The sequence below is a fragment of the Dama dama genome, chromosome 9, assembly GCF_033118175.1.
Source record: "Dama dama isolate Ldn47 chromosome 9, ASM3311817v1, whole genome shotgun sequence".
NCBI lineage: Eukaryota > Metazoa > Chordata > Mammalia > Artiodactyla > Cervidae > Dama > Dama dama.
Window position 1 is genome coordinate 85417989 of NC_083689.1, and position 27556 is coordinate 85445544.

At 36.8% G+C, this 27556-nt stretch overlaps 1 protein-coding gene across 3 annotated transcripts in view; it reads right to left on the reverse strand.

Annotated features, from left to right (window-relative positions):
• The window catches only part of EDIL3 (EGF like repeats and discoidin domains 3), a 457861-nt gene that overhangs the window by 314860 nt on the left and 115445 nt on the right, over positions 1-27556 (reverse strand). For all 3 annotated transcript variants that reach the window (XM_061151964.1, XM_061151963.1, XM_061151962.1), the window contains exon 2: positions 13964-14092. In XM_061151964.1, coding sequence (XP_061007947.1) covers positions 13964-14092 — 129 coding nt within the window. The remainder of the gene's footprint in view (positions 1-13963; positions 14093-27556) is intronic.

Consider the following 27556-nt stretch of genomic DNA (forward strand, 5'->3'; position numbering starts at 1 on the left):
GAACCGCTTTCCCAACACTGAGATTGGTATTGCCTTAACTGTTTATTTCAATCTTATTGCAAGAATAATACATAGATTAGGCTTTTAATGGACAGAGTACTCTAAAAGCACTATTAAAGGGGGAAAGGGTGAAATAAAAGAATGTCCTTGACATTATGGTGATTGGTAAACTGCTTAAATGCCCAACTTCAACATTTAATATATGGCCTGATACCCAGAATGATTATGAGGCGAGCCTTACCACAGAAATTTTAAATCAGCAAACCATTGTGGAGATAATATAGCTCAACCTCCATAGTTAAATAATTAATAGAAGCTGACAAAGGTCTGAGCGTGTTCTGTGATGAACCTTGATTTATGCCATTTACACCGTTTATGCCATTCAGTCAATTCCATTGACTGAAATAGAGATGAGATGACATAAACATATGTCTTGTTGAAAATATTTAGTAGCTACTGTGTTGATTAGTAGCAGTAATGAGTTCTATACCCAATTGCTGTCTATGATTTGGATGAAGCATTTGGGGATCTGATTTCTCAATTAAACTGTTACCAGGCAAATACACTCTGGGGGTTTACCAATGTGCTATGCAAAGAAGGTGCTAATTCTTACTTAAAATTTGCTATATTTTCCAAGGATTAGTACTTAAGAAAACAACCTTATCTGTGGTTCTTTTACTGAGAAACTAAAATTGTGTCCTCCCTACTTTATTTTACAAGCTTTGATAAAAATAAAGATAACAACAAATGCTGATTATTGTCCATTTTAAATCATAGTTTAGTGTATTTTATACTTTCAGAGGGATAAATTAAATATATTCTGAAAAGGGTTTGGCTCAATTCTCTCTCATTATATGACTCATTTAAAAATTATGTGTTGTCACTATACTTCAAATATGGATTACAGAATTTGCTTTCATATAAATACTTTGATATATGCTGAACAATAAATTTTCCATGAGTACAAATTTGTCTTGGTTTTCCTATGGCTTCAGGGGCTGTGGCCAAATAAGCCTTCAAACACAGTGACATCTACTTGAAGCTCCTTGAGAAAAGATTCATGCCTTCTATTTCATTGTAGTAACCATTATGCTTTACCCTAGCAATTCCTTGTAACAAAAAGTATGATTCTAGCACATAATAGGTGCCAATATTTGTTGATCAATCTAATTCACTAATATTAAATACTACAGAGGGTTCAAATAGTTTTAAAGGAATATTAACCTATCAAAATACAGATTTCAATGAATCCTTAATGCTTCATTGCTTTCTCTTCATTCTACCTTCTATGTAATTAATGCTACGTGGGAAGAGGAGAGCAAAGGTTCTGTCATTCATCTAATAGCCTTTCACTTCCCACTAGAAACATACTAATCTTACCCCTACCTCGTACCTTTATCGAACCTTCTTAGGTTTTCCTTCCCTAGTGATTCTAAGTCTGTTCCATACTGTAGATACCCTAGAGCTATTTTTAAGATTTCTTTGATAAAATGCCTCTCCTTCTCTCCTTGGTCTTACTTTTAGAGAATAGCCTTTTCCTCACAGTTTTTTTTTTTTTTTTAACCAATCTAACTGAATTGGTAAAAATAAGTTTCATTATTTTATATGAATATGTATAGTTTGCCTTTTTTAAGGACAAACTATTACAAAAATGACTATAAAAAAGTCTTTTTAAAATGATTCATTGTCTTGTTTAAGTAAAAAATAAAAGGGGATGTAGCCTTCGTGTGTGTGTGTGTGTGTGTGTGTGTGTGTGTGTGTGTGTGTGTGTATTAGTCACTCACTCATGTCCAACTCTTTGCAACCCCATGGACAGTAGCTGCCAGGCTCCTCTGTCCATGGAATTCTCCAGGCAAGAATACTGGAGTGGGTTGCCATTTCCTATCCTGATAGCCTTAATAAGGTATTTAAAAAATATATTTGATAGGACAACAATCTCTTCTTTTACTAAGTATATTTTTCTCTTCCTATTATACAAATAACTCCAAATCCACATTACTATGATTAAGTAAATCTAAGCCCATTAAGCTTTCTTTTCACCAACAAACCCATCATGATAACTGTTTACCTTCCCTATATAATACTCATGATAGTAAAGTTCTCAAATAACTCTTATCCCAATCATTTACTTTTAAGAATTTAGTCTAAGGAGACAATGGTGAACATACACACACACACACACAATTTAGTTAGAAGAATATTTACCAAAATGTTGATAATAGAAGAAATTTATATGGAACTTATATGTCCAAAAATAGGGGCTGGCTGAATAAAATGAAAGTAGATGATGGAATGTTAGCCGGATATTTTAATGTCAGGAAAGAATTTTTAATGAAATGGAAAAATATTAATTTCATATCTCAAATGAAAAAGAGTGATCAAAGAATATGCTACATATAGTACAAGTTTTATGCACATGCATGTATACACATATAGACAATTTTATATAAAGATGTCAATTTAAATTGCTATCAGTCTTTATATCACTGTAATAAGGTGTTCTAGGTGGCTCAGTGGTAAAGAATCTGCCTACCAATGCAGGATACACAGGAGACATGGATTCAGTTGCCAGTTTGGGAAGATCTCCTGGATTAGGAAATAGCAACCCACTCCAGCATTCTTTCCTGGGAAATCCAATAGACAGAGAAGCCTGGTGGACTACAATTCAAGGGATAAAGAAAGAGTCAGACCACTTAGAGACTGACTAAACAACAACAAATTCCAAGATAAAAGCTGTTCATTTTTCTTCCTGTTAATGGCATTTAGCAACTCAACCTAAAGATAATTACATTTTCATTTTCTTGTTTCTATTGTAATTATAGGAAGAACACTTTGTTTATTTTTTAGCAATATATCAATTTCCTTGAAATAACAGAATCTTAACACCTTGTCACAGTTGGTTAATGGCAATATTATTTTTTAATGACTTGCTTTGTTTGGGATACCATCGGTTGATGAGTACTTAATTTAACTGAAAGGAAACAACAACAATTGTTAAAATCAAGCAATAGACTGATGGTGAAAATCACTGATGAAGATAAAAGCAAGTAACAATATGCTGGCATGAATGCTCACTCACTTAGTCGTGTCCAGCTCTTTGCAACCCCATGGACTGTAACCTGCTAGACTGCCCTGTCCATGGGATTTCCCAGGCAAGAAACTGAAATGGGTGGCCACTTTCTCCTCCAGGGGATCTTCCTGACCCAGGGATTGAATCTGTATCTCCTGAGTCTCCTATATTGGCAGGCAGATTCTTTACCACTGATACCTGTAACAGCACCGGTAAGTCCAAGAAATGGGACAGAAGGTTTTAGAGATTGCTGGACATGTTTTAATTATTTTATAAGTCATTTGCAAGTCTCCTATACATCTCTTTTCAATTAATTTGGAAGAAAATTTTTTCCCCAGAGGTTAAGACTAAATTTGTCATTTAGCCTATCACTTAAAAATATTAACTTTCATAAATACAGAGAATTGTACATATTGGTAGTGCCCCAAATCCATTTGGAATCTGAATAAAAGGAAAAATTAATGTCACTTCAAATTTTCATGCTTCTAGTTTCTTCAATGTATTTTCCTAGAATAAACAGAAAATAATCAAGCTTTGCCTTTTAAAGAACTTTGTACTTTTTCCTCCTTTATAAAAAATAGAGGACTGTTTTGATAAATATTAGTGTTATAAGCTTTTGTATTCATAGCTTCTAACATGAAAATAAATATCCAGAAAGGTATCTACATGCTTACCAACTGAACTGAACTGAACCAACTTTTTGTGCTGCTAATAAAAAAGTTAAAAGATCAAATAAAAAAACAGCAAACTAACATTTCAAGGTAAATTGTAGAACTGGCTATAAATTCTTCCTTTTGCATCCTCGCCTTTGCAGTGCTGTGCTGGGCTTAGTCACTCAGTCGTGTCCGACTCTTTGCAACCCCACAGGCTGCAGCCCACCAGGCTCCTCTGTCCATGGGATTCTCCAGGCAAGAAAACTGGGGTGGGTTGCCATGCCTCCTCCAGAGGATCTTCCCAACCCAGGGACTGAATCCAGGTCTCTCGCATCGCAGGTGGATTCTTTACCATCTGAACCATCAGGGAAGACCTGCCTTAGAAGGATGAAGTGGAAAATCCTCCCAACAAAACTATGCTGAGCTAATGTGACACAGGCTGCGATCTGATAAGTGCTTGTAATTGGGGTTTGATCTTTCTCACTGCTTTTGGGACCTTTCCATGACCACTATGTAAGGAAGCTTGAACTGTCAGAGACACACCAACCCATCCAAGCCATCTTCTTCCACTAGGCAGTACCTGTTAGCCAGGACACCACTTATGCAACTCACAGAATTGTGAAATGAATTGTTATTGTTTAAACCCACTGAATTTGGGATTTGTTATGCAGAGAAAGCTTAATGATACACATCTATCACTTCATTCATGAGATATTTATTTCTAACTAATGGGAAGGGTATACGTAGAGAAAAAAAAAAAGAGATTGGTTTAAATGGTATACTTCAAGAAAAAGAATTTATACAGTGTCTTTTCTTAAAAATAAAAGCCTTACCACACATTGGCATTCATCTTTTGGCTGGGCAAGAGAGGATTTCTGTATTTGATATTTTCTGAAGTTCTTTGATGTTATATTGATATATATGTTTTCTGAAGTTAGTATATAATTGGGTTTTGAATTGCAAGCTAACAAACTCTAATCATTATAATTAACAGTAAACATGAACAATTTTAAAATTAATAAGCTGGTTTATATGCTATGTTATAGAAATTTATATATATATAAAACAAAATTATTTTTCTATAATATATGCAAAATAAATGGCAAAACATTTCCCTTAAATTATTAATTCTGTCATCTTAACTGTAAAATTCTGTTTGTATGAATACATACTTAATCATTTTTATTATCAAAAAAGTAAGTAAATATAACTCTGAAAATAAATCCCTTTGACTCTCACTGACTGAGAAATTTCTAAGCTATCATGCATGGCTAGCAGCTTTTGAGAAAAGATTTTAGTGTATGCAGAAGAGCTCTCATTATGATAATTTCAGGAAATATGGATTCAATCATGAACTATCCTTCCTTAATCCAAGAAGTATTCTTAAGGGGAAAAAACTGATAACTACTCATAATGTCATGTAATATATGAATAATTTAACTGAAATTTACCAAATCTCTCATTTGGTAACCAAAGTTCAGAAATCTAAAAATAGCCTCGCTCTACTCAAGAGATCTACTTAAAGCTTGTTAATATTCTGGTATTTTACGATCACTATCAAGAAGTCTTTTAGACAGAGTCAGTCAGTCTTTGCTACACTATTTGAAATTCTGACACTGATCACCTTCTAAAAGATAAATATGAATGTGGCTATGCATGGAGCAAGATGTGCGGTGGAAATTGGTAGTTTTTTCTTTTAAATTTTTATGAAATACTTTGTGTTTTGGAGGCAAATGTAACTGATTTCTCACAATGAAATGCAAGCAGAAGGACAGATCAGCAGTGAAGGCCACAAATTCAAATGAGATCTGAGGGCCACACATTTAAAAGAACCTGAATTCATGGTAGAAAACAGATACTGATTACCAAAAGGAAATAAGTTTTGATGGAGTACTACAGAAGAGGACAGAAGACATAATAGGATAAAGCATCTTCATGTTTATTGCTTTTTTTCTAAATGAGAAAATCTGATCAGAAGCCAGTAAAATGACAGAGAGAATAAAGAGGAAGAAGAAGAAATGAAATGGTATGCTAACTTTGTTACCCTGAACTAAACAGGGTAACTTTGTTACCCTGAACTCTCAGGAACACAGGGCACTTTGAATTCTAAAAGTAATGATAGATTTTACATTATTACCAAATTCCTATGTTTACATCCTTTGTTTTCAGACTGATAGCTTTAATAGGTTAAATGTATGCTGAACATTATTGACATATCTACATAAGTCATTCAATACAGTTTATTCTTAGTAAAATACAAGCTTAGGTTGTATATCGTATTTCAGAATCATAAAGCCATCACAGTTCCATCTTAAAAGAAAACCCCCCTCTACCTAAATTTCTCTTTAGTTACTGTCCTCACTCTCCCATCCATATGCAATGAGGGCATCAGCTCCTCTCTCTGTTCAAACATCAACCTCTCAATCTTTCCTAATAATCTGACCAAAATATATATCTAGTCTTATTCCAGCTCACACTTGTCTTTATTTTTTAATAGAGCTTACATGGTAAGTGTAGTGATTTACTGTCTAGTCCCCCTTTAGACTAGAAGACTTGTGATATCTTTTTTAATGGTTATTTCTCACTGCCTGGAAGAGAGTCTAGCAGAGAGTATATGCTCAATAAATATTTGATGGATGGACAAATAATTGAATAAATTGATGAATGTTTAATATAGTCATTTTCTAAAACTAAGGACTACTTTTTAGAGTAGTTTTAGGTTCACAGGAAAACAGAGGACGGTACAGAGATTTCCCATATAGTCTCTGACCCCACACAATTCAGTTCAGTTCAGTTCAGTCGCTCAGTCATGTCCGACTCTTTGCGAACCCATGAATCGCAGTATGCCAGGCCTCCCTGTCCATCACCAACTCCCAGAGTTCATCCAAACTCGTGTGCATCGAGTCGGTGATGCCATTCAATCATCTCATCCTCTGTCGTCCCCTTCTCCTCCTGCCCCCAGTCCCTCCCACCATCAGGGTCTTTTCCAATGAGTCAACTCTTCACATGAGGTGGCCAAAGTATTGGAGTTTCAGCTTCAGCATCAGTCCTTCCAGTGAACACCCAGGACTGATCTTCTTTAGGATGGACTGGTTGGATCTCCTTGCAGTCCAAGGGACTCTCAAGAGTATTCTCCAACACCACAGTTCAAAAGCATCAATTCTTTGGCACTCAGCTTTCTTCACAGTCCAACTCTCACATCCATACATGATCACTGGAAAAACCATAGCCTTGACTAGACGGACCTTTGTTGGCAAAGTTATCTCTGCTTTTTAATATGCTATCTAGGTTGGTCATAACTTTCCTTCCAAGGAGTAAGCATCTTTTAATTTCATGGCAGCAATCACCATCTGAACTGATTTTGGAGCCCCAAAAAATAAAGTCTGCCACTGTTTCCACTGTTTCCCCATCTATTTGCCATGAAGTGATGGGACCAGATGCCATGATCTTAGTTTTCTGAATGTTGAGCTTTAAGCCACACTTGCATAACATCCCCCATTATCACCACTCCCCACCAAAGCTACATTTGCTACATTTGCTTCCCACATTTGTTACAACTGATTAACTTACATTTACTCATCATAGCAGTCCACAGGGTCACAAAGAGTTGGACACAACTGAGTGACTGAACTGAATTAAACCCGTCATAATCATCCAAAGTCTATAGGTTACATTAGAGTTCACACTTGGTGTTGTATATTACATGGGTTTGGACAAATGTATAATAACATGTATCTAACATGTGCTACAATATCATACAGATTATTTTCATAACCTGAAATCTTCTTTACTCTGTCTATTCATCCCTATCACGCTTCCCCAGCATCCACTGATCTAACTGCCTCCAGTTTTGACTTTCCGAGAAGGTCATATAATTGGATTCATACAGTATGTATGTATGTAGCCTTTCAGTCTGGCTCCTTTCACTTAGTCATATGCATTTAATGATCCTCCATGTCTTTTCAGGACTTCATAGTTCATTTTTTAAAGACCTGAATAACATTTCCATATTTTAAAACATATCTAGGAATACAGGGGAACTTCCTCAACTTAATAAAGAATATCTATAAAAAACTTACAATACCAGCATACTTAATGATGAAAACCTCAAAGCTTTCCCACTAAGATCAGAAATGCTTTTTAAAATATTTAACCCAATTTATCTATTCACCTACTGAAGGACATCTTGGTGGCTTCCAATTATTGGCAAATATGGATAAGATTGCTATAAGTATCTGTGTGCAGGTTCATGTGGACTTAGGTTTTCAACTTCTTTTGGCAAATACCAAGGAACATGATAGCTAGATCATATGGTAAGAGTATATTTTGTTTTGTAAAAAAACTGCCAAAGTATCTTCCAAAGTGTCTGTAACATTTTGCATTCTCATCAATAATGAACAAAAGTGCTTTCCAGCACGCAGTATTCCAGCATTTAGTATTGTCAGTGTTTTAGATTTTGGTTATTTTGAGAGGTGTGCAGTGGTATCTCATTCTCTTAATTTGCATTTCCTTGACAACACATGATGTGGAATATCTTTTCATATGCTTATCTGTCTTCTATATGTCTTCTTTCCTCCTAATCTTTGTACTTCCTTTACTTGTCTTACTGTATTAGATAGCACTTTTAGCACAATATTAAAACAGAGTGATGAAAAAATAAATAAATAAAATAAAACAGAGTGATGATACAGGTCATCCTCGCCTTGTTTCTGATCTCAGTGGGAAAGCTCTGAATTTCTCAACATGAAGTATGATGGTAACTTGTAGGCTTTTTTATACATATTCTTTATCAGGTTGAGGAAGTTCCCCTGTATTCCTAGCTACTTTATAAAAAAAAATTTCCTCTAAATCTTCATGTGCTATAATTGATTCCAACAAAATTGATCTTGGCAAGACTATCCATAAGTCACAGGTAATCAATGTAAATGTTTGCCTTGGTCAACTTCTCCACAGTATTTGGGGACTGCGGACCACTCATTCCTGTCTGCTCTTAACTTTGGTGGCACAACCCTTTCCTGGTTTATCTTCTGTCTCCCTAAGCACTCTTTCTCAGGCTTCTTTATAGATTTTACTTTCTCTTCCTATTGCTTAATTCTTGGTCCTCTCATTTCACAAGTTGTTCTACTTCTGGACAGATTCATACACTCCCTGAGCTTAAATAACTGTCTGGATAATTATGACTTCAAAACCTGTTCCTGCTGTCTTTACTAATATCTAGCAGGTTTCTCCAATTCAGTAAATGAAATATTCGTTTTCTGCCTTCCAATCCCTTGTATCCTCAACATTCACTGTCTCAGTAAATGGCACCAAGTTGCTGAGGCATCAGAAATTTGAGCTGTTTCTTCTTTATTCCTCCCTTTATGTAAACACCTTTTATTCAATAACCCTGTAAGTCATGAATAATTATATATTGCATCCTTTAAATACTTTCATACTTTAATTGAATACTTTAAATACTTTAATACTTACTGACTCTCTCCTTTCCATCTTGTTCCTGACCCAGGCTAAGATCATCAAATCTGACCTGGTTTCTCCTGTAGCCTACAAATTGTCTCCTAACTTACTCTGCTATGATTTTTTTTTTTCCATATTGCAATGGCTGTGATTTCCTAAATGCACAAATCCTCTCCATTGCTCTTAAAACGAAGTCCAAATTCCTTAGAACATCACTCAACACTGCAGAATCTGCTACCATCACCATTGCCAGACTCATTAATGGCCATCAGTTAATGTAATTATGACATCTTTTATCTCCTGGCTTCAAAAAATTATTTCCTCTATCTGGAATACTTCTAGCTTTCGGCCTGGTGGATTAAAATTATTCTTTGGAAATATGTCAAAATACTGTTTTTTTCCAGTAGGCATGCATTCTCTGACACCAGCTTAAAAGAGGACACCTGCTTTATATTCTTATGGCTACATCTAGTTCTCCAATCACAAAGTCCATCATATTTATTTACTTATATATTTATCTGATTTCCAAGCTAAATAGCAAGTCCTGTAAATTTTGTTTACTAATGTATCTCTGCCATTAGGTAACCACTACTTAGTCAGTGCTTAGTAAATATTTGTTTAAGAATAAGTGAAAGCTAAAAATTTTTTTTTTTAAGTCAATCACATTGTCCCCCTTGATTACATGAATATACTATGTAATTGATTTGTAAAATTTGTATTTGTTACTAATTCACCAAATTATTCTGAAAGCATAGAGTGGAGAATTACACCACAGAATTCAGATGCTTTAATAAGTCCCAAGATTTCCATATATGAATGCTAGAGTATTCACTAGCAATAGAAATTTTTCTATGAAGTAAATGTGTCAACGTTTGGCTCAAAACTCCACAGTGCCATCCAAGAATGTGAGTAGGTAATTGGGAAGTAATCTGGGGTTTAACCACATGGTGCTCTGTCCACGAGTCCCCTGGAGAGGGTGGCGGTGTCCAGTGAACACCTGTGCAAACACAGGGAAACCTGGCTGAAGTCATCAAGTCAGAGGATGCTAACTAGGCTTTTTTTCCCTTTGCTCATAGAGATGCTTTCCTATTGCCTTTTTTGGAGATCAGAAGTGAGTTTTCATAACTCTTAAGGGGCTGAGAACACTGTGTGTAGGTATGTCTGTATAAGGGATATGTGTGTGTGGGGAGGAAGCAGTCAAAGAGACGGGAAGTGACAGAGATCAAATAATGATATTGGGGTACACAGCTAGATCAGGAAGTCCAAAGAAAAGCAATGCTGTCTAGTAAAGTGAAGTTCACAAATGTGAATAAGTTAATTTCTCCAAACTGCCACAGGTAGTATAGAAATGTAAGTGAGGTGAGGATTGACTGCAGACAGGATAAAGTGTTCTGTGCTTATCTGACACTACGTGCTTTGGGAGGCAGAAGTAAAAGCACAAAAATGGATGAGGCTCTCTTTGAAATAAGTAGCATCGAGAAATTAGGTTTGAGGTAAAATCAAAATGCAATTTTTATCTCTGAGAGTAGCATACGTTTGAAATCTCCCCCTGAATATACTGCAATAAAGTATATTTTTGATTGTAAAATAAAGAGTAATGATAATGTTTAAACTTGGGTCAAAGCACATGTTTTTTAAGCTAATACAGACCTGCTTATTTTCTATTCATTGCAAATTTAAGGCAATTTAGAACTTCATATAATCACAAAATGTATATGGTTCAAAAGGCTAACAGAAAGCTTAGACATCTCCATCTGTGGGAGGATTAATGTGAAAGTAAAAATACAGCAGTGGGGACAGTTCAAATCATTTGTCTTTTAAGACAGCACATTAAAATACCTAGAGCTTTGGAGGGCTTTTTTTATTGATAAAATTCTAGTATACTCTATTCTTCTGCATCAGCACTACCCAAAAGCAGGGAAACAACAGCAGTGGCCCAACAATGTTCCAGAGAAGTAGTAGATTTTTTAAATTAAAAAGGCAAGGTGGTCTTTAATGATCTAATGTTCATATATTTTGTACCAATTGTTGCTGTTTAGTTGCTCAGTCGTGTCAGCTCTTTGCAACTCCATGGGCTGTAGCCCACCAGTCTCCACTTTTCCTTTGGATTTTACAGGCGAGAATACTGGAGTGGATTGCCATTTCCTTCTCTGGGGGACCTTCACAACCCATAGACCGAACCCGTGTCTCCTGCATTGGCAGGCGGATTCTTTACCACTGAGCCACAAGGGAAATCCAATAATTAGTTTTAAAGTCATGAAAAAAATAAGGTAGGCTAGATATTAAAGATATTCCTATTAACTATTTTTATTCAATAAATACTTAGCATTCCCTGATTATATGCAAGAGTTAAGAAAGAGGAGGAAGAAATGTGGGGGCTTCCCGAATAGCACAGTGGTACAGAATCCGCCTGCGATGCAGGAGCTGCAAGAGACACGGGTTCGATCCCTGGGTTGGAAAGATCCCCTGGACTAGGAATGGCAACCCACTTCAGGCTTGTTGCTTGGAAAATTCAATGGACAAAGGAGGCTACAGTCCCCAGGGTTGCAAAGAGCTGGACATGACTGAACGACTGAGTACATACACATACAGAAAAAATATTAGGTGCTTTAGTAACAGAGAATAATGAATCTTTGTAAATTTTAATTACATAAGCATTTGATTTTTCAAAGTCTCATTGAACTATGAGGAATATGGCAGTATGTTTAGTTTTTAAACTACTGTAGACTATAGTACCATTCTGATAAAATGACAAATGTTTTAAGATGTGGCCCCAAATATTCAAGTATTTATTTCAAAATTCTATAAAGATACATATTCGTATAGTCAAAGCTCTGGTTGGCAAGTGTCATGTACAGATTTGAGAGTTGGACCATAAAGAAGGCTCAGAACCAAAGAACTGATTGTGGTGCTGGAGAAGACTTGAGAATTCCTTGGACAGCAAGGAGAGCAAACCAATTAATACCAAAGGAAATCAACCCAGGATATTCATTGGAAGTATTGATGCTGAAACTGAAGCTTCAATACTTTGGCCACCTGATGCAAAGAGTCGACTCTGGAAAAGACCCTGATGCTGGGAAAGGTTGATGGCAACAGAAGGGGGTGACAGAGGATGAGATGGTTGGATGGCATCGCTGACTCAATGGACATGAGTTTGAGCAAGCTCCTGCAGATACTGAACGACAGGGAAGTCTGGCATGTTGCATGGGACTGCAAAGAGTCAGACACGGTTTAGCGACTGAACAACTGGTTTCTTAATTGTTAAAACACATTTGCCTCTTCAATTCCAGATTTAACTTTTATAAAGTAGCAACCAAAACATTATATACTATAAATCTAAGGTACTGCTGATTTGGGGTCAGTGGACTCAAAATATAGCACTAAATTCTATTCATATATTTCTGTTAGGAATACTTATGACTCTAATTTTTCTCAGAGATATAGACTTTTGTGAGGAAAGATTCCTCATATTAAACCCTGAAACTCACTGTATATACTTGGAGACTTGTCAAAGTAGTTAAAAGTTTTATTTCTATAACACTGCATCAAATCCCCTAAACTAGCAGCAAGTTAATAAAAGCTTTAAAAGAGAATTGTGTTTGAAATGAATCAAATGAGCATAGTATCTGTTAACAATAACATAATGAACTTTTTCAAATATACTACAATATTACCAATGTAACATAAAAAATACAAGTGAGATACACTTGTACTTTAAAAAGTAAAGCACACTAAAATGCAATAGGTAGTGGCCAAAAATGGCTGGTTAGTGGTTTTATTTACTTATTCTTTCATTCATTCAACCAACAGTTATTGGGTTCCTATTACACATTAACTAAGTCAGGTGTATTAGATACAATGATGAGTAACTCACACTGATCCCTTACTATAGACACAATTACTTCTCTTCTTCAAAATTATTTTTGAAATGCTGTGAAAACTGAGTTCCAAAGTTTATGCTGGTTGACTGAACTTTAATCCAATGCATAATTGAGTTTTCCTATATTGAACAGATACAGTCTACTTTTTTCTTCTTAGTATTGACATGAAAAAGACAATTTTTTTTCAAATGTAACCATGATATTACTTTTAATCAGAGGAAAAAATATCTATATAAATGTACATAGTGTTAAATTATTTAAAGTACCATTACCTTCTCAATGGGGAGTAATTTTGAAATTATGGAAGTTATCCTGAATCCATAATGATATATGCCAGTGAAATACTTCACACATGAAAACATTTTGAAATGTGATCACTGGCTGATATTTACCAAGCATGTTTTTGAAACTCTGAAGAACAATCCAGCTGGGATAATTTTTCTTTCATCATATATTTATAGTCTTAGAAAAATAATTATTAAAACAGCTATAAAATATTGATGAATATTTTCAGACAGTAAAATAACTTCTATTTTATTTACAGTGACTATTTAACTTAACTAAATTGACTTGGAAATTACTTTCCAGTGAAAATAAAATTTAAATGTATATTAATATTAGAAAGATAAGAAATTTATTATATTCAAGTAGTACATGTAGTGCCTTTAAAGTATAATGTTAATCACTAAGTCATATTTTTAAATTATTTGTGAGCACTACAAATAATAATATAATTTAAATACTAAATAAAAATGTTAAAATTGAGAGACCAACAGAAGATTACACTAATTAGCAACACACAGCAATCTTATACAGAGCATTCATAATGCACTGATCTCCAAATGTGTCAGTCACTCATGAAAACAATGATGATAGCTATTGAAATGTTTAAATCTTGCACTTACCAACCTCCACAACACTAGAACAGTTGGGACCTGTGAAGCCATCTGGACACTTGCAGGAAAAGGAATCATCAGACAATCCTGACAAGCAGATACCTCCATTTTCACAAGGATTGGGATCACAAATATCACCTGAGAAATAAAGAAACAGATATTGACTTTTTTTTTGCCTTAGGCACTAAACTGTATTATTTCATAACCCCCACTCATCTTCCTTTGATAAAAATCACAATACTTTATATAGATTTACAGATAAGGTAGGCAAGACCCATTTGAAACCATGTGCTTCTAAAAGAGATGGTATGTAACATGGTTAAAATTAAATTTTTCAGTTCAAACATTGCATACTAAATTGCATACTATAAGCAAGTAACATACTTTGGAGTTCTTTCATTATGTGTAAATGAAAGATTTTCTAATTTGTTAAAGAAGATTAACCAAAATGTCTGTAGTTGACTGGTCTACTAATTACTCCTATAAATAACCTATCTAAATCCACACATTTTGCTTGATAACTTTGCAAGTTCCCTCAATAAAGGGGGTGTTTATTTCTTGATGTCTAGAGTCTGGGCTTATCCATGTGACTTGCTTTGGCCAGTAGGGTGTTAGGAGACTTTGTCAGTTGATATTTGATAAATAATTTGAATAATTCTGCTTCCTTTCTTGGAACTCTGCCACAGCCCTGAGAGTAAATTCAGCCTAGGCTGCTCAAGAGAATTGAGAGGAAACATGAAAGGAAACAGAAATAACTTGTGCAGTAACCAAAGCTGAAAACACATGGCCATGGCTTTAATACAGGTAGTGGATGGAACCTGGAAAAGGACTGAAAGAATGGCTACAGGAGGCCAGAAAAATGGGTTCTCTGTGCTATCTAGAGAGATGCAGTCGGTAAGACTATCACCTGAGGAAACTTTGGTGAAAGAAAATGTACCTAATACACTTTTGTATATGAATAATGACATTCATAGGCAGAATGTAAAAGTGTCACTTGATTCAATAACTGTATTTGATAAGGTATGATAAGAAAGAGACATGCTAAATAAAGAGCAGGTGAGTCTGAAAGTTAAGAAATAGGGAGGCAGCAGGACTTATGATAGAAAACAAAACAATTTCTCAACCCCAGCTTCTCAAACCAGTGAAAGATCAAATCCAGAGCTTTGTCAGAAAGACACGGCTTCAACATAAATATCAAATGAAGGCTGTAGCTACAAGACCTTTGTGAAAACATTTCATGTAACTCAGGTGCAGCCTGAAAGAAACTCTCAGCTAAGTAGAAAGAGATTCTAGAAATCTTAAGGATATTATCCCTGAGCAGCCTGACAGATCCAAAGTGGTACTGATCAGGTATGGAGTGATGAACAGGCTTCAGAGAGTCACGGGTGTGGCTTTAGGAAGAGCATGTGAATCAGATTTAGAAAAGCCCATACAACTTCTAAAAGAGCTTTATAGGTGAAGGTGCCATCTCCTGGAATAAAAGGGAATGAAACTTTTCAAAATTAAAAAAAAAAAAAACCAGTGGGGCCCCAACTTCCTTCCTACTTGGTTTTTCGTAGGAACTTTATTCTCCTACAGAAGTTTTCTCATGAATTATTTCATCTCTTTCCCAGACTAATTGCTCTAAAACTATACAAAAAAGGAAAATGGAGGTTAAGATATTTGTGAAATTTATAAAGCAGGTCATTAGCTATATTAACATGATAGACTAAAATACTACATTAGCACTGGATCAGATATTAGAAAAAAAGTCCTGAAATAAGTTAATAAATGAATGAAAGAATATGCTTTGGGATTACCATAGAATTTAGCATGGCTGAACCCTGGAGTATTTGATTGGCAATGACTGAGAAAGTATAAATATGCTTGATAGATGTCAGATCAGGGGAGATTAAAAAGTGACATCACCAATTATCAGTTGAGACAACAAATATTTTTAATATGTATTTTAAAGCTTTAACATGGGCAGATATATTTTAAGAAGATTATTCTGGCAGCATTATCTATCAAGTGCATTTGAAAGTGGAGGCTGATGACTGGTAAAGATATTTCAATAGATTGTTTATCTATCTCTTTATATATCTAGCTAGTCAGTCTATTTGTCCATCCAACTATCTATTCTTTGAGTACCTATTTAATGATAGGCACCAAGTGGTAACATAGGAGACATATACAAAGATAGTCCTTATGATCAGTAAGTATAGATCCCACAACAGGAGATGAAAAAGATAGAAACAATTACAGTACATGATAATAAGATCCATGATTAGTATACATGATCCAAATTATAGGATCACAGGAGACTTCTAAATGGATGCAGTACTGTTCAGTGATGCAGAAGAAAAGAAGGTACAGGCTTAACATCCCAGGACAAGAAAGGAAAAGGATCACTGCTCATCCCAGGAACTTCAAACAGGCCACTATAATTAAAGCATAGAATAGTATGATGAGTAGAAAGAAATGAGCTCAGAAAGGTAGCATGGTCATCTAGATAAAGGCCATACCCCAAATTCTGAAGCTTTCCTGTAAGCACTGAAAAATCATCAAAGGACTTTACATATGAGGAAATATAGGATCACTTTGGTGTTATGGAATGCTGACTCAGGCAACACTGTGTTGAATCAAATGGAGGAGTCAAGGCTGATGGCAAAAGGACTAAGCATGAATCTTCTGAGGTAGTCCCATAAAAAATGATGACATTCTTAACTCTCTTTAGAGGTAGCTATGGACAAGGAAAGCAATGTAAGCACCATTTAAACCCAATCCAGTTAATAAATGCTAGCTAGTAAGATAGAAAATGATAGTCCCCCGAAATCACTACCTCCCCGTTAGAAACAAGGCGTTATTGTTGAGGTTGTCTAGAAAGTCAATTACTAGTTTAAAAGTGTGATCCTGCCCGTCTTTCTTCAGTGTGAGCAGAAAAGCACAGCTCTGTACAGTCAGACTACCAACACTGCCATCTGCTCACTCTGTACATCGCATAAAGATGAGTACTAACACCGAAGCTTTTTTTTGATAAGATGTCAGTCATATCTCTGTGCATTGTGAATACTACAGAAAGAGGAATTCTACATTCCCCAGACGAGGATCTGTTGTTGCAGCAATGTCAACAGATCAAGGAACATTGCAGGTGTTTATATTGATTTATTTACACTGACGGGAGTGATCTCCACAGGAGAAAGGCAAGGCGTGAACAGTATCCTACAGGTTCACAAGAATACAGGCTCTATTTATACATTTATTCAAAATCAAGATCTCTCATTCTGACCCCTCTCACTCCTAGAGCCAGTTCCCTTCATGTGAGCTCAGCCAGAGTCACATGAGACCACGATGTCCGGTCCCTCTGGTTGACCCCCCATCACACAGAGCTTTGTTGGCCCAAGAAATCTTTCTTAGTGCTTGCGCTGCCCTTTCTAAGTGATCATACTTAATCCAGTTGGTTTTCCACAGGTGTGTCTGCCAGTCATCTGCTGTTTCTGTGGTCACAGTGAGACAGGACGGTCTGTTTACCTCTCATTATAGCTCGTAGACGCCAGCTGCTCTTCGGCTGACCTGTTTTCTCTCTTGTGCTTCTTGTTCTTTCTGCTAATTACTTATTTTGAAGACGTTAATATTGTGAAAATCCGTATTTTATCCCCATTATTGATATCTACTCAGTGTCTTTCTGAAACGTAGAAAAGAAGTAATAGATTTGACCGAAATGTGCCGGTAGAACCAAGAGGACGTTGTGACCAAACTGATGTGTGGGTTGAGGGAGCGCAAAAAATCTGGATTGATTTCTAGAGCTCCTGCCTGTATGACTGTAAGGCCATCTTTCATAAGGAAATATCATGGATTCATTGTTAAAGGAATTACTGTGTTTAAGAAGTCTGCAGAGTATCCAAAATAAAAATGTCCTATAAAGGTATCAAATGATCAGATATGGAATGAAGAACATTTGATAAAACATGAATTGTTAAGCACAGATGTGAATACTATAATCCAGTGAGTCATTAAAGGGAGGGGAGGGGAGGGGCGGGGAGCAGAACAAAGGGGAAGGGAGAGGGGAGTTCTTGACCACACCAACAAAGGAGAATAAAGAGGGAAGATTCTTCAAGAGAGGAGGAAAATAGTGACAAGCCTCTTCCACAACAGTATGTATATCCAATCTATTCACTTAGGGTCTAATACGTCAAGGACTGCCTGAGATTAATTAAAGGCCCCCACATGTAGCTGTGATAGATGGATAATGTCAGCAAAAAAACAAAGTTTAGATGGGCACAATGGAACCCAAACACAGTTAGGGTTATTAGAGTCTGTGCTATATATTTGTTTCCCCACACCTAATTATTAATAGCACCCCTGTGTGTCAGTTGGGTTCTCCATGAAGATAAAGAGTATAGCAAGCTTATTAAGAAGTAATGCCCAAGAAAGAAAAAAATGAGGAAGTAGCAGAAAAGGGCTGGAAAAGCTCTCGTCTTGCAATGCAGATCTGATACCTGTGAAAAGAAATGGGTGGTGGTGGGGAGCAGGGGGGTCACTGAAGGAAGACTGAGCTGAGGAGTCTCAGTCTATAATGCAAAACTGACAGTCTTAACTAATCTACCTGGGAGCTCCAAAGCAAAGATTACACTTCAGAGGAATCTCCCAAAGGTGGAAATGACCAGACACTTGCTCAGTTTTTGACAGGAGGAGGCCCAGGCAGAGTGAAGTTCTAAGGCTCTAATGGGATCATGAAGAAAGTGCTACCAAAGACAGTCAGGGGAAGTTAAGTGCATTCTTTGCAGCCAAACAGCTTGTTCTTTCTTGAAAGGATATTGGAGCCATGCACCTCCATGGGTACCAAGGTCCTCCTTCACCCTCAAAGCTGTCCTGGTTTGGATAAGTTACATAATTACTTTGGTCAAAACCAGGGTATCTTAGCTTTCTTTCTTTTATCTACACCCACTATCTCAGTAGGCTGATACCTTCAGTTCAGTTCAGTCGCTCAGTCGTGTCTGACTCATTGCGACCCCATGGACTGCAGCATACCAGGCCTCCCTGTCCATCTCCAACTCCTGGAGTTTACCCAAACTCATGTCTATTGAGTCAGTGATGCCATCCAACCATCTCATCCTCTGTAGTCCCCTTTTCTTCCCGCCTTCAATTTTTCCCAGCATCAGGGTCTTTTCCAATGAGTCAGCTCTTCGCATCAGGTGGCCAAACTATTAGAGTTTCAGCTTCAACATCAGTCCTTCCAATGAATATTCAGGACTGATCTCCTTTAGGATGGACTGGTTGGATCTCCTTGCAGTCTGAGGGACTCTCAAGAGTCTTCTCCAACACCACAGTTCAAAAGCATTAACTCTTTGGTGCTCAGCTTTCTTTATAGTCCAACTCTCACATCCATACATGACCACTGGAAAAACCATAGCCTTGACTAGACAGACCTTTGTTGGCAAAGTAATGTCTCTGCTTTTAATATGTTATCTAGGTTGGTCATAACTTTCCTTCCAAGGAATAAGTGTCTTTTAATTCAAGGCTGATACCTTAGGTAGAAACAAACCCTTTCTGGTTAAAATTTCAAGTCTAATTCAAATGTACTTCAGGGACTTCTGATTCTCTGTCATTTCAATTAATCTGAAAAAGCATCAGCTTAAGAATCCTGATTAAAATGCAGCTGACTTCTGGATTTCAAGTCAGTGTTTTGTTGTCTCAGTTTCCCAGTGGATGCGTTGGTAGAGTCTTTTAAAACTAAGATGGCAACCGGTACAAGAAGACAGGCTCAGGAACGGAAAACAGGACAATGCATACTTTCATGGTTCTTTATTTCACTGTCAGCAGGTTCCTAAAATACACCTCTGTAGATTGTAATCTGTGTGCAGTGTTATACCTTGATGCTTCTTGGCTGGCTGGCCTCACCTGCTTTAGATTAGGACAGATGTGTTTAATTTGAATCTAACTATGTTTTATGATTCCATCTGCAGTTTATGGCAGACTCAGGCAAATTAAGCTGATGCCGATTTGCCTTTTGGCAATCGAATGCAGCAATTATTTTTCCCAGGGGCAAGAAATCATTGCAGGCTAAATTTAACTTCCCATTTGCCCGCTCTCTCCCCCCACTCTCCAGAGTTCTGTTTGGAATGGGACCATCCTGTCTGTGCTCAGCGTCCTCCTCATTCTTCTCACTGACCCACCACCTGTTGCCAGTCACCTCCTGTTCAAAATGATTTAGGGACTGTCTTTTTTCACTTTATTATCAATTGCCTGATCTTTTAGCCAAAATCGCAAAGTGTGTATGAATCTATAAAATACAGCACTGCAGAAGACAGTGCAAAAAAGAAAAAAAAAAAAACCCACTAAAGTTTGTACCATTATGATTTTGGTTGTTTTTCTGCGAGCTCAGTATACAGCCATGCAACTTGTGATGTAGGGAAAAGGAGAAAATTCTGTTGGCACTAATCTCAGAATTGGGTGGACAGAACAGCTAATTTGCCTCACTGATAGGTAACTATCTGATGGTTTATGCATTGAGTTTTCTTTACATATTACTGCTTATCTCCAGTTTACAAATCAGAGAACCCCTGACTCAGTTATCATGTATTGATACTCCAGGAACCGAACATTAGACACTGGGAATGTCGCCTAGATGAAGACACATATGAATCCTGCATTCCTGAAATTCATAGTATAGTGGAGGGGATGCACATAAAAAACTGACAAATAAGCAAGGTATTGTCCACTGTAACAAAAACCATGTTGGGGTGGGGGAAGGTAAGAGGAGAACAAACCGATGAGAAATGCAGTAAATACAGCTAGTTACTTAAGACACCCAGTCAAGAAAGGCTTCTTTGAAGAGGTGCCACTTGAGCTGAACCTGAACATTAGCCAATCATGTTAAAACCTAAGGAAGAGTCTTCCAGGCAGAGGGAATAGCAAGTGTGTGGCCTGAGTGATAGGCAAGAGAGTGATGAATTCAAGCAATATGAGGAGGCCAGAGTGTCCAGAATACAGTGATGAAGTGTCCCTAAATGTTTTTTGTCAGCAACAGAGTTTTAGCAGGAACCAAGTTATAACTAAAGCCCCACATTTGATTCTTTGTCCTTATGATAATCAAGGACATTTCTTCTAAGCCTACTCTTACTATATTATCAAACATCTACTGAAAATATATTATTATATTTCTATTTTTTAGATATTAATATAGTTACACAGTACTGTATTAACATAGTGTTGGAAATATATGAATAATTTATTTCGATGAATGCATGCATCTCCATTTCCTTTGTTCCTTTAGCAATCCAAGAAGCCACCTACAATATATCTGTACCTTCAGCCCTGCCCTCTCCTCATTTTTGAAAGAAAATTTGTATACAGATGCAAAATTAAAAACAAAAATGTAGTAACATATCTCTAAAGCATATAGCTACACTAACAGAAGATATTAATAATAATTTCTTCAACATCTCTGCAAACTAAATGTAAAAATTGTCACAGTACATATTTATATGTGGTAAAGTAAATGGAGACTATATTTTGTTTTACTTTGGATCTTTTTTAATGGAATTATAATTGACAATATTATATTAGTTTCAAGTGAACAACAAACATAGTGATTTAGTATTTTCATACACTACAAAATGATCACAACAAGTCTAGTTATCACATGTCACCACACAGAGTTATTATAATATTACTGACTATATTCCCAATACTGTAATATTACTTCACTGTGACTGCTTTATTTTATAAGTAGAAGTCTGCACCTCTTAATCCCCTTCACGCATTTCACCCATCTTCCAACCCTCTCCCCTCAGGCAACCACCAGATGTTCTCTCTCTGAGTCTGTTTCTGTTTTGTTTATTCACTTCTTTTTGTTTCTTTGGCTGTACTGTGGGACTTGTGGGATTTTAGTTCCCTGAGCAGGGATCGAACCCCGACCTTAGTAATGACAGCTCAGAGTCCTAATCACTAGACCACCAAGGAATTCCCCTTGTTCATTTGTTCCATTCTTTAAACCCACATTTTAGTGAAATCATATTATATGTGTATGTCTCTGTCTGACTTATTTCACTTAGCTTAATACCCTCTAGGTCCAAGCTTACATAATCAATTCATCTATGACAGAGGTGGCAAGGATATTCATTGGGGGAAAGACAGCCTCTTCAATAAACAGTGTTGGGAAAACTGGACAGCTACATAGAAAAGAATGAAATGACTACTTCCTTACACTATACATAAAAATAACTTTAAAATGGATTAAAGATTTAAATGCAAGACCTGGAATTATAAAACTCCAAGGATAAAACAGGTTCTAAGCCCTTTGATACCATTCTGAGCACAATTTTGGGGGTTATGTCTCCTCAGGCAAGGGCAACAAAAGCACAAATAAACAAATGGGACTACATCCATGTAAAAAGCTTCTGCACAGCAAAGGGAACCAGCAACAAAATGAAAAGGCCAACCTATTGAATGGGAGAATATATTTACAAATAATATATCTGATAAGGAGTTGATATCCTAAATACATAAAGAACTCATACAACTTAATATCAAAAACAAACAAACAAAAAACAACCTGATTGAAAAACAGACAGGGGACCTGAGCAGACATTTTACCAAAAAAACACACGCAGAAGGCCAACAGGCACTTGAAAAGATGCTCAACATCCCTAATCACCAGAGAAATGCAAATCAGAACCACAGTGAGATACAAGAGACCATTTAAATTCATGTTCTGCAACCAGGACAACCTCATCTTCCATCTTCCGTTTATTGCTCTCCATTGAACTTGGCAGTTATACTATTACTTCATTTAAAACTGAAAGAAAACAAAAGCTTTGTCTTCAATTGCACAAGTTAGAATTTGAACCAACCTGTAAACAGAGTACTTGGCAAAATGAGCCACTTCTCATACACAAGTGAGCAATAACTCTAGTTAAAATGAGATAAAGTTCAGGAGAATTTGCATAGTCAACCTGGTAAAACTCACAAATGTTAGCACCCTTATGACTTACTGCCAGTGAAATTGTACAGAACAAAATAAATGTCACTTTTGAATCAACAGTAGGACTGAATTTACTTTAGTGCCTCTGGAGGACCATTTGTGCTGAATACTGCAATTTTATTTGCTGTATGCTCTAATGAATTTGATGCATAGATTTTTATTTTAAAGTCTTTCTTCACAAGCTAAAGCTTAAAAATGTGGACAGTTTAAATTAAAAAACAAAACAAAAACACTGTTCAAAAGGTTTGATGTGATTGTTAGCTTCATTTGTGCTTTAAAAACAAATTTTAGTTGACGTTTCAGACCATCCTGCAATTTGGAAGAGACAGAAATAAAAAAAAAAAGAATATTCATGTTGAGAAGACCTGTCATTTCACTGGAAAAATCATGTGACGCACTTGTAATGAAAGAAAAATTAACACCTTGATGTCCACAGGATTCCCAAATGACCTCATGCAGCTAGGGAAGACACAAATCTAATGAAAGAACATGGAAACTTTGTAGACTCACTCAGGGATACACTAAAGCTAATTTAAAGCAGGATGTTTCTTAGTCGTTTCTGTTGTTTAGTCTCTAAGTTCTGTCTGACACTGCACCCCCCTGGACTCCCGGCGTAGGCCCCCAGGCTCCGCTGTCCATGGGATTTCCCAGGCAAGAATATCAGAGTGGATTATCATTTCTTTCTGCAGGGGATATTCTCAATCCAAGGACTGAACCCTCGTCTCCTGCTTTGCAGGCAGATTCTTTACTGCGGAACCAACAGGGAAGTCTGTCTTAGCTGTTAGCCAGTGGTTTATCCCACTATTTTTAAAGATAGATTTTTTCTTCTTAGATAACGTTTTAAATGTGAGGGAAATATAGTATTGAAGAGAGTTAGAAGGAAATCAGCAATAATTTTGAGGGTTGACTATTTGAATTTTACATCCTTTACCACACAGCTTCAATCAAGGCTAATTGCATGAAAATATAAAAATATTTTGGGCTCTACATTTTGAAAAAGGCTTTTGGCATATTTTGTATTTTAAAACACTCTAGAGAGTCCCTTAAAATAACAAAATCTAGAGTTTTTAGAATTGAAAGGGACATTAGAGATGATCTAACCCAGTGGTTCTTAAACTTTGCTGAATATTAGAATCACAGGGGAGTTTTTAAAATTCCTGATGCCCAGTCCAATTAAGTCAGAATCACTGGGGTTGGAAAACAGACTTCTGCATTTCTTAAAGCTCATCCAAACTTTTCAACTTATTAAAGAAGAAGGAACACAAATAAGAGAATATGAGGAAGGAAAGAAAGGAGGAAGGAAGAAAGTTTGTATTTTCCTGTCTTCAACTGAGAGGAAGGCAAAAGAGGAAAGAATTTATTAGACTAGCTTTCTTGGTAGTTCAGTATGAGTTATGGGAAAAAAAAAAAAAATACCTGCAGGAATCCAGAATCAGCAAATTGGAAATAAAGGCACACAGCATGTTAGGGAGAGCAGAACAGATACTACTTACTACTAACATATATTGAATTTCCATAATTAGCTGTAACTTTATAAATCACGAACTAATTCAACCATATCATGGAATTCCCAAGTATATTTTGACTATATTATTTCTACCTGTGAAGAATATTCATCAAGTTAATATTAACTGAAGCCCATTTACATTCCATTAAGTGATAATTGCTGCACATATTATGGGGCCCCTGATAGACAATCACCTGCTCTTTATAGAGTCTAACAAAAGACATAGATAAGTTGACAGGTAGTTACCATGCCATGTTAGGTCTATGAGAAGGGAAACTCCTGGTGCCAAAGGATCACGAGAGAGCAGCACCAAACTCTGCCCGTGAGTTAGGAAGCTCTCCCAGGGCAAGCGATCTTCAATTCAAAACAAGAGGATTAATGGAAACTAGCCAGGCAAAGGGATGGCCCAGAGACCCCCTGCAGAGTGGGGTGCAAATGTAGGGAGCAGAGCCAGAGCCCTGCTTAAGAAACCGGATGAAACTCGTTTTAGCTAGACAGGAGAGAGAGAACAGAAATGCAAAGAGGCAAGACTGAAGAAGAAGCGTTGCCCAGGGTGTACAGTGTCTTTAAGACACTCCTAGGGAGCCTGAGATTTCCCTGGTGGCTCAGACAGTAAAGCGTCTGCCTACAGTGCAGGAGACCCAGGTTCAACCCCTGAGTCGGGAAGATCTGGAGAAGGAAATGGCAACCCACTCCAGTGTTCTTGCCTGGAAAATCGCATGGATGGAGAAACATGGTCGGCTACAGTCCACGGGGTCACAAAGAGTTGGACACGACTGAGTGACTTCACTTTCTTAAGGAGTCTGGGCATTCTGGAGTATAAAGCACAGCCATTTAGGGGTCTAATCAGAAGAGTGACATGATAATTCACCCTGGAAGCAATGTGAAGAATGGATTACTAGAGGTAAAGTCTAAGGGTGACAGACCAGTGAGGAAGTGGCAAATTTTAGTCTGGCACAAGGGACTGCTGAGTTGCCTTGGAGTACGAAATAGTAAATGGAGAGAAGTGTCCCAAAAGACATTCGGAGAAAGGAAATTCATAAAGCCAATGGGGTGGCTGAAAAGAAAGAGAAGAACTAATGATGAAACTCATATATTAAAATTTAACAAAAAACTCCGCCTTTCATTTTTATAGAAAACATGGTCTAAGGAGCAAGTTTGGTGATGGTGATGAAGGGGAATGAAGATTTCTGTTTTGGAAATGCTTGGATGAAAATGTTTATAGCCATCCACTTGGAGACATTTAGTGAGAAGATAATTTTATGGATTTGAACCTGTGGAGAAAGATTCAGTTTAGAGATCGAGAAATTAGCATAAAGTCGATCTTTTAAATCATGGAAATACAAACACAGATTCTCAGAGGTGTTTCTGGAAATATGATCTAGAAGTAGATACATGTTTCTACCTTGTAAACTCTCTTAAGTTTGGAATCATTTTAACTTATTCACCAAATTCTCCCCATGCCAAAGATTGGTGTCTGATCACTTGATTCAAATAAAATGCTACCCAAATGAAAACTGTGTGGGAGAGAGTTGGAAATGTATTTAAAATGGCAGAAAACTGATAGTGTTTTGGCACTGATGGGAAGCAGCTATCAGAAAAGAAGTTAAAGAAACAGTAGAGAAGGAAATGCTCAGTAGGGTTTGAAAATCACTCAGTCGTGTCCAACTCTTTGTGATCCATGGACTGAATAGTCCATGGAAATCTCTAGGTCAGAATACTGAAGTAGGTAGCCTTTCCCTTCTCCAGAGGATCTTCCCAACCCAGGGATCCAACTCTGGTCTCCTGCATTGAGGGCAGATTCTTTACCAGTTGAACCACAAGGGAAGCCAAAGAATACTGGAGAGGTTAGCCTATCCCTTCTCCAGCGGATCTTCCCAACCCAGGAATCGAACAGGGGTCTCCTGCATTGCAGGTGGACTCTTTACCAACTGAGCTATGAGGGAACGCTGTGAAGGATGGGCTTCAGATATTTGTGGAGGGAATCACCTTTGGCACAAGGAGGGATCTGATATAATACAACCTGGATGTCTATATGTTTACAGATGCTTTAGACAAATTGAGGGAGTTTTCTGGTGACTTCTTTGTGTAGCAGGGCCGCTGAAAATATGATGGGATCACAGGCTTGAGAAGAGTAGAAAGTAAGTAATATGTACTTGGAGTAAATAGAAGGTTGCCACCTGGAAGGCACAGAAAAAAGCCTGAGGGAAAGGAGGAGGGCCCAGCTGGGCTTGGAGTCAAGAACTGGCACCAGCAACAATACCCAACCTTGTTATCTGGTTAGAGGACAATAGCTAATGCTCAGGCAGGAGGAAGACCCTGGCCCAGGCTTGTTGTGTTACCAGATAGGTGTGGAGGAGGTCAACAAAGGAGTGACACCTGACTGCCTTGGATTTTTTAATGTATAAATAAGATAGCCTATTGTGCGCTATGCGTTAAGATTATATATTTTTCTAATTATGAAAAAATTCTAAACCCAGTGAGTTGTTCTTTCAGAGACTATCATAGTTCTTCAGTTGACAGCAAAGGACAAACTAAAAGAGAGAATTTAGCTGCTGTATATAAATAATGCAGTACATTATGATGATAACACTTAGTCCATCAATCCTTGTCAAGAACGCAAACTCTCACTGACTTTACGAGAACAATCAGCTGCTACAAAGAAGATGAAATCCAGTGCCATATGCAATGGTGGAAGATTCACATTGCTTCTTTTTTAGACCTTAGACTGTGAATTATTTCGTTTCTAAATGTAAAGCTGCACAGCTACAATAGAAACATAGTCTTCAAGGAAAATGAGTAGAAAAACAAATTGGCTATACTGATCACTTATTAAGCATAGTGACTCAAGAAACAACAGGACATTTTATCATCACTACATAACCCATTTAATTATATTTTTCAGGTAGAAAGGGTATGTAATGCTAAAATTAGAGAAAAAAACCTGCAAAGTCTAATTTTGTGTTTTATTTAGAATCTTCTTTTTAAAAGTCATAATTTAAGACAGCAGTAAAATGACAGTTTTAAACTCCACCATGCGAAAGTTGAAGCAATATATTTCACTGTTTTAAGGGCAGCCCCTACTATTTACTGCTAGAATGTTTAAAGTAGTCAATCATTTCATTAAATA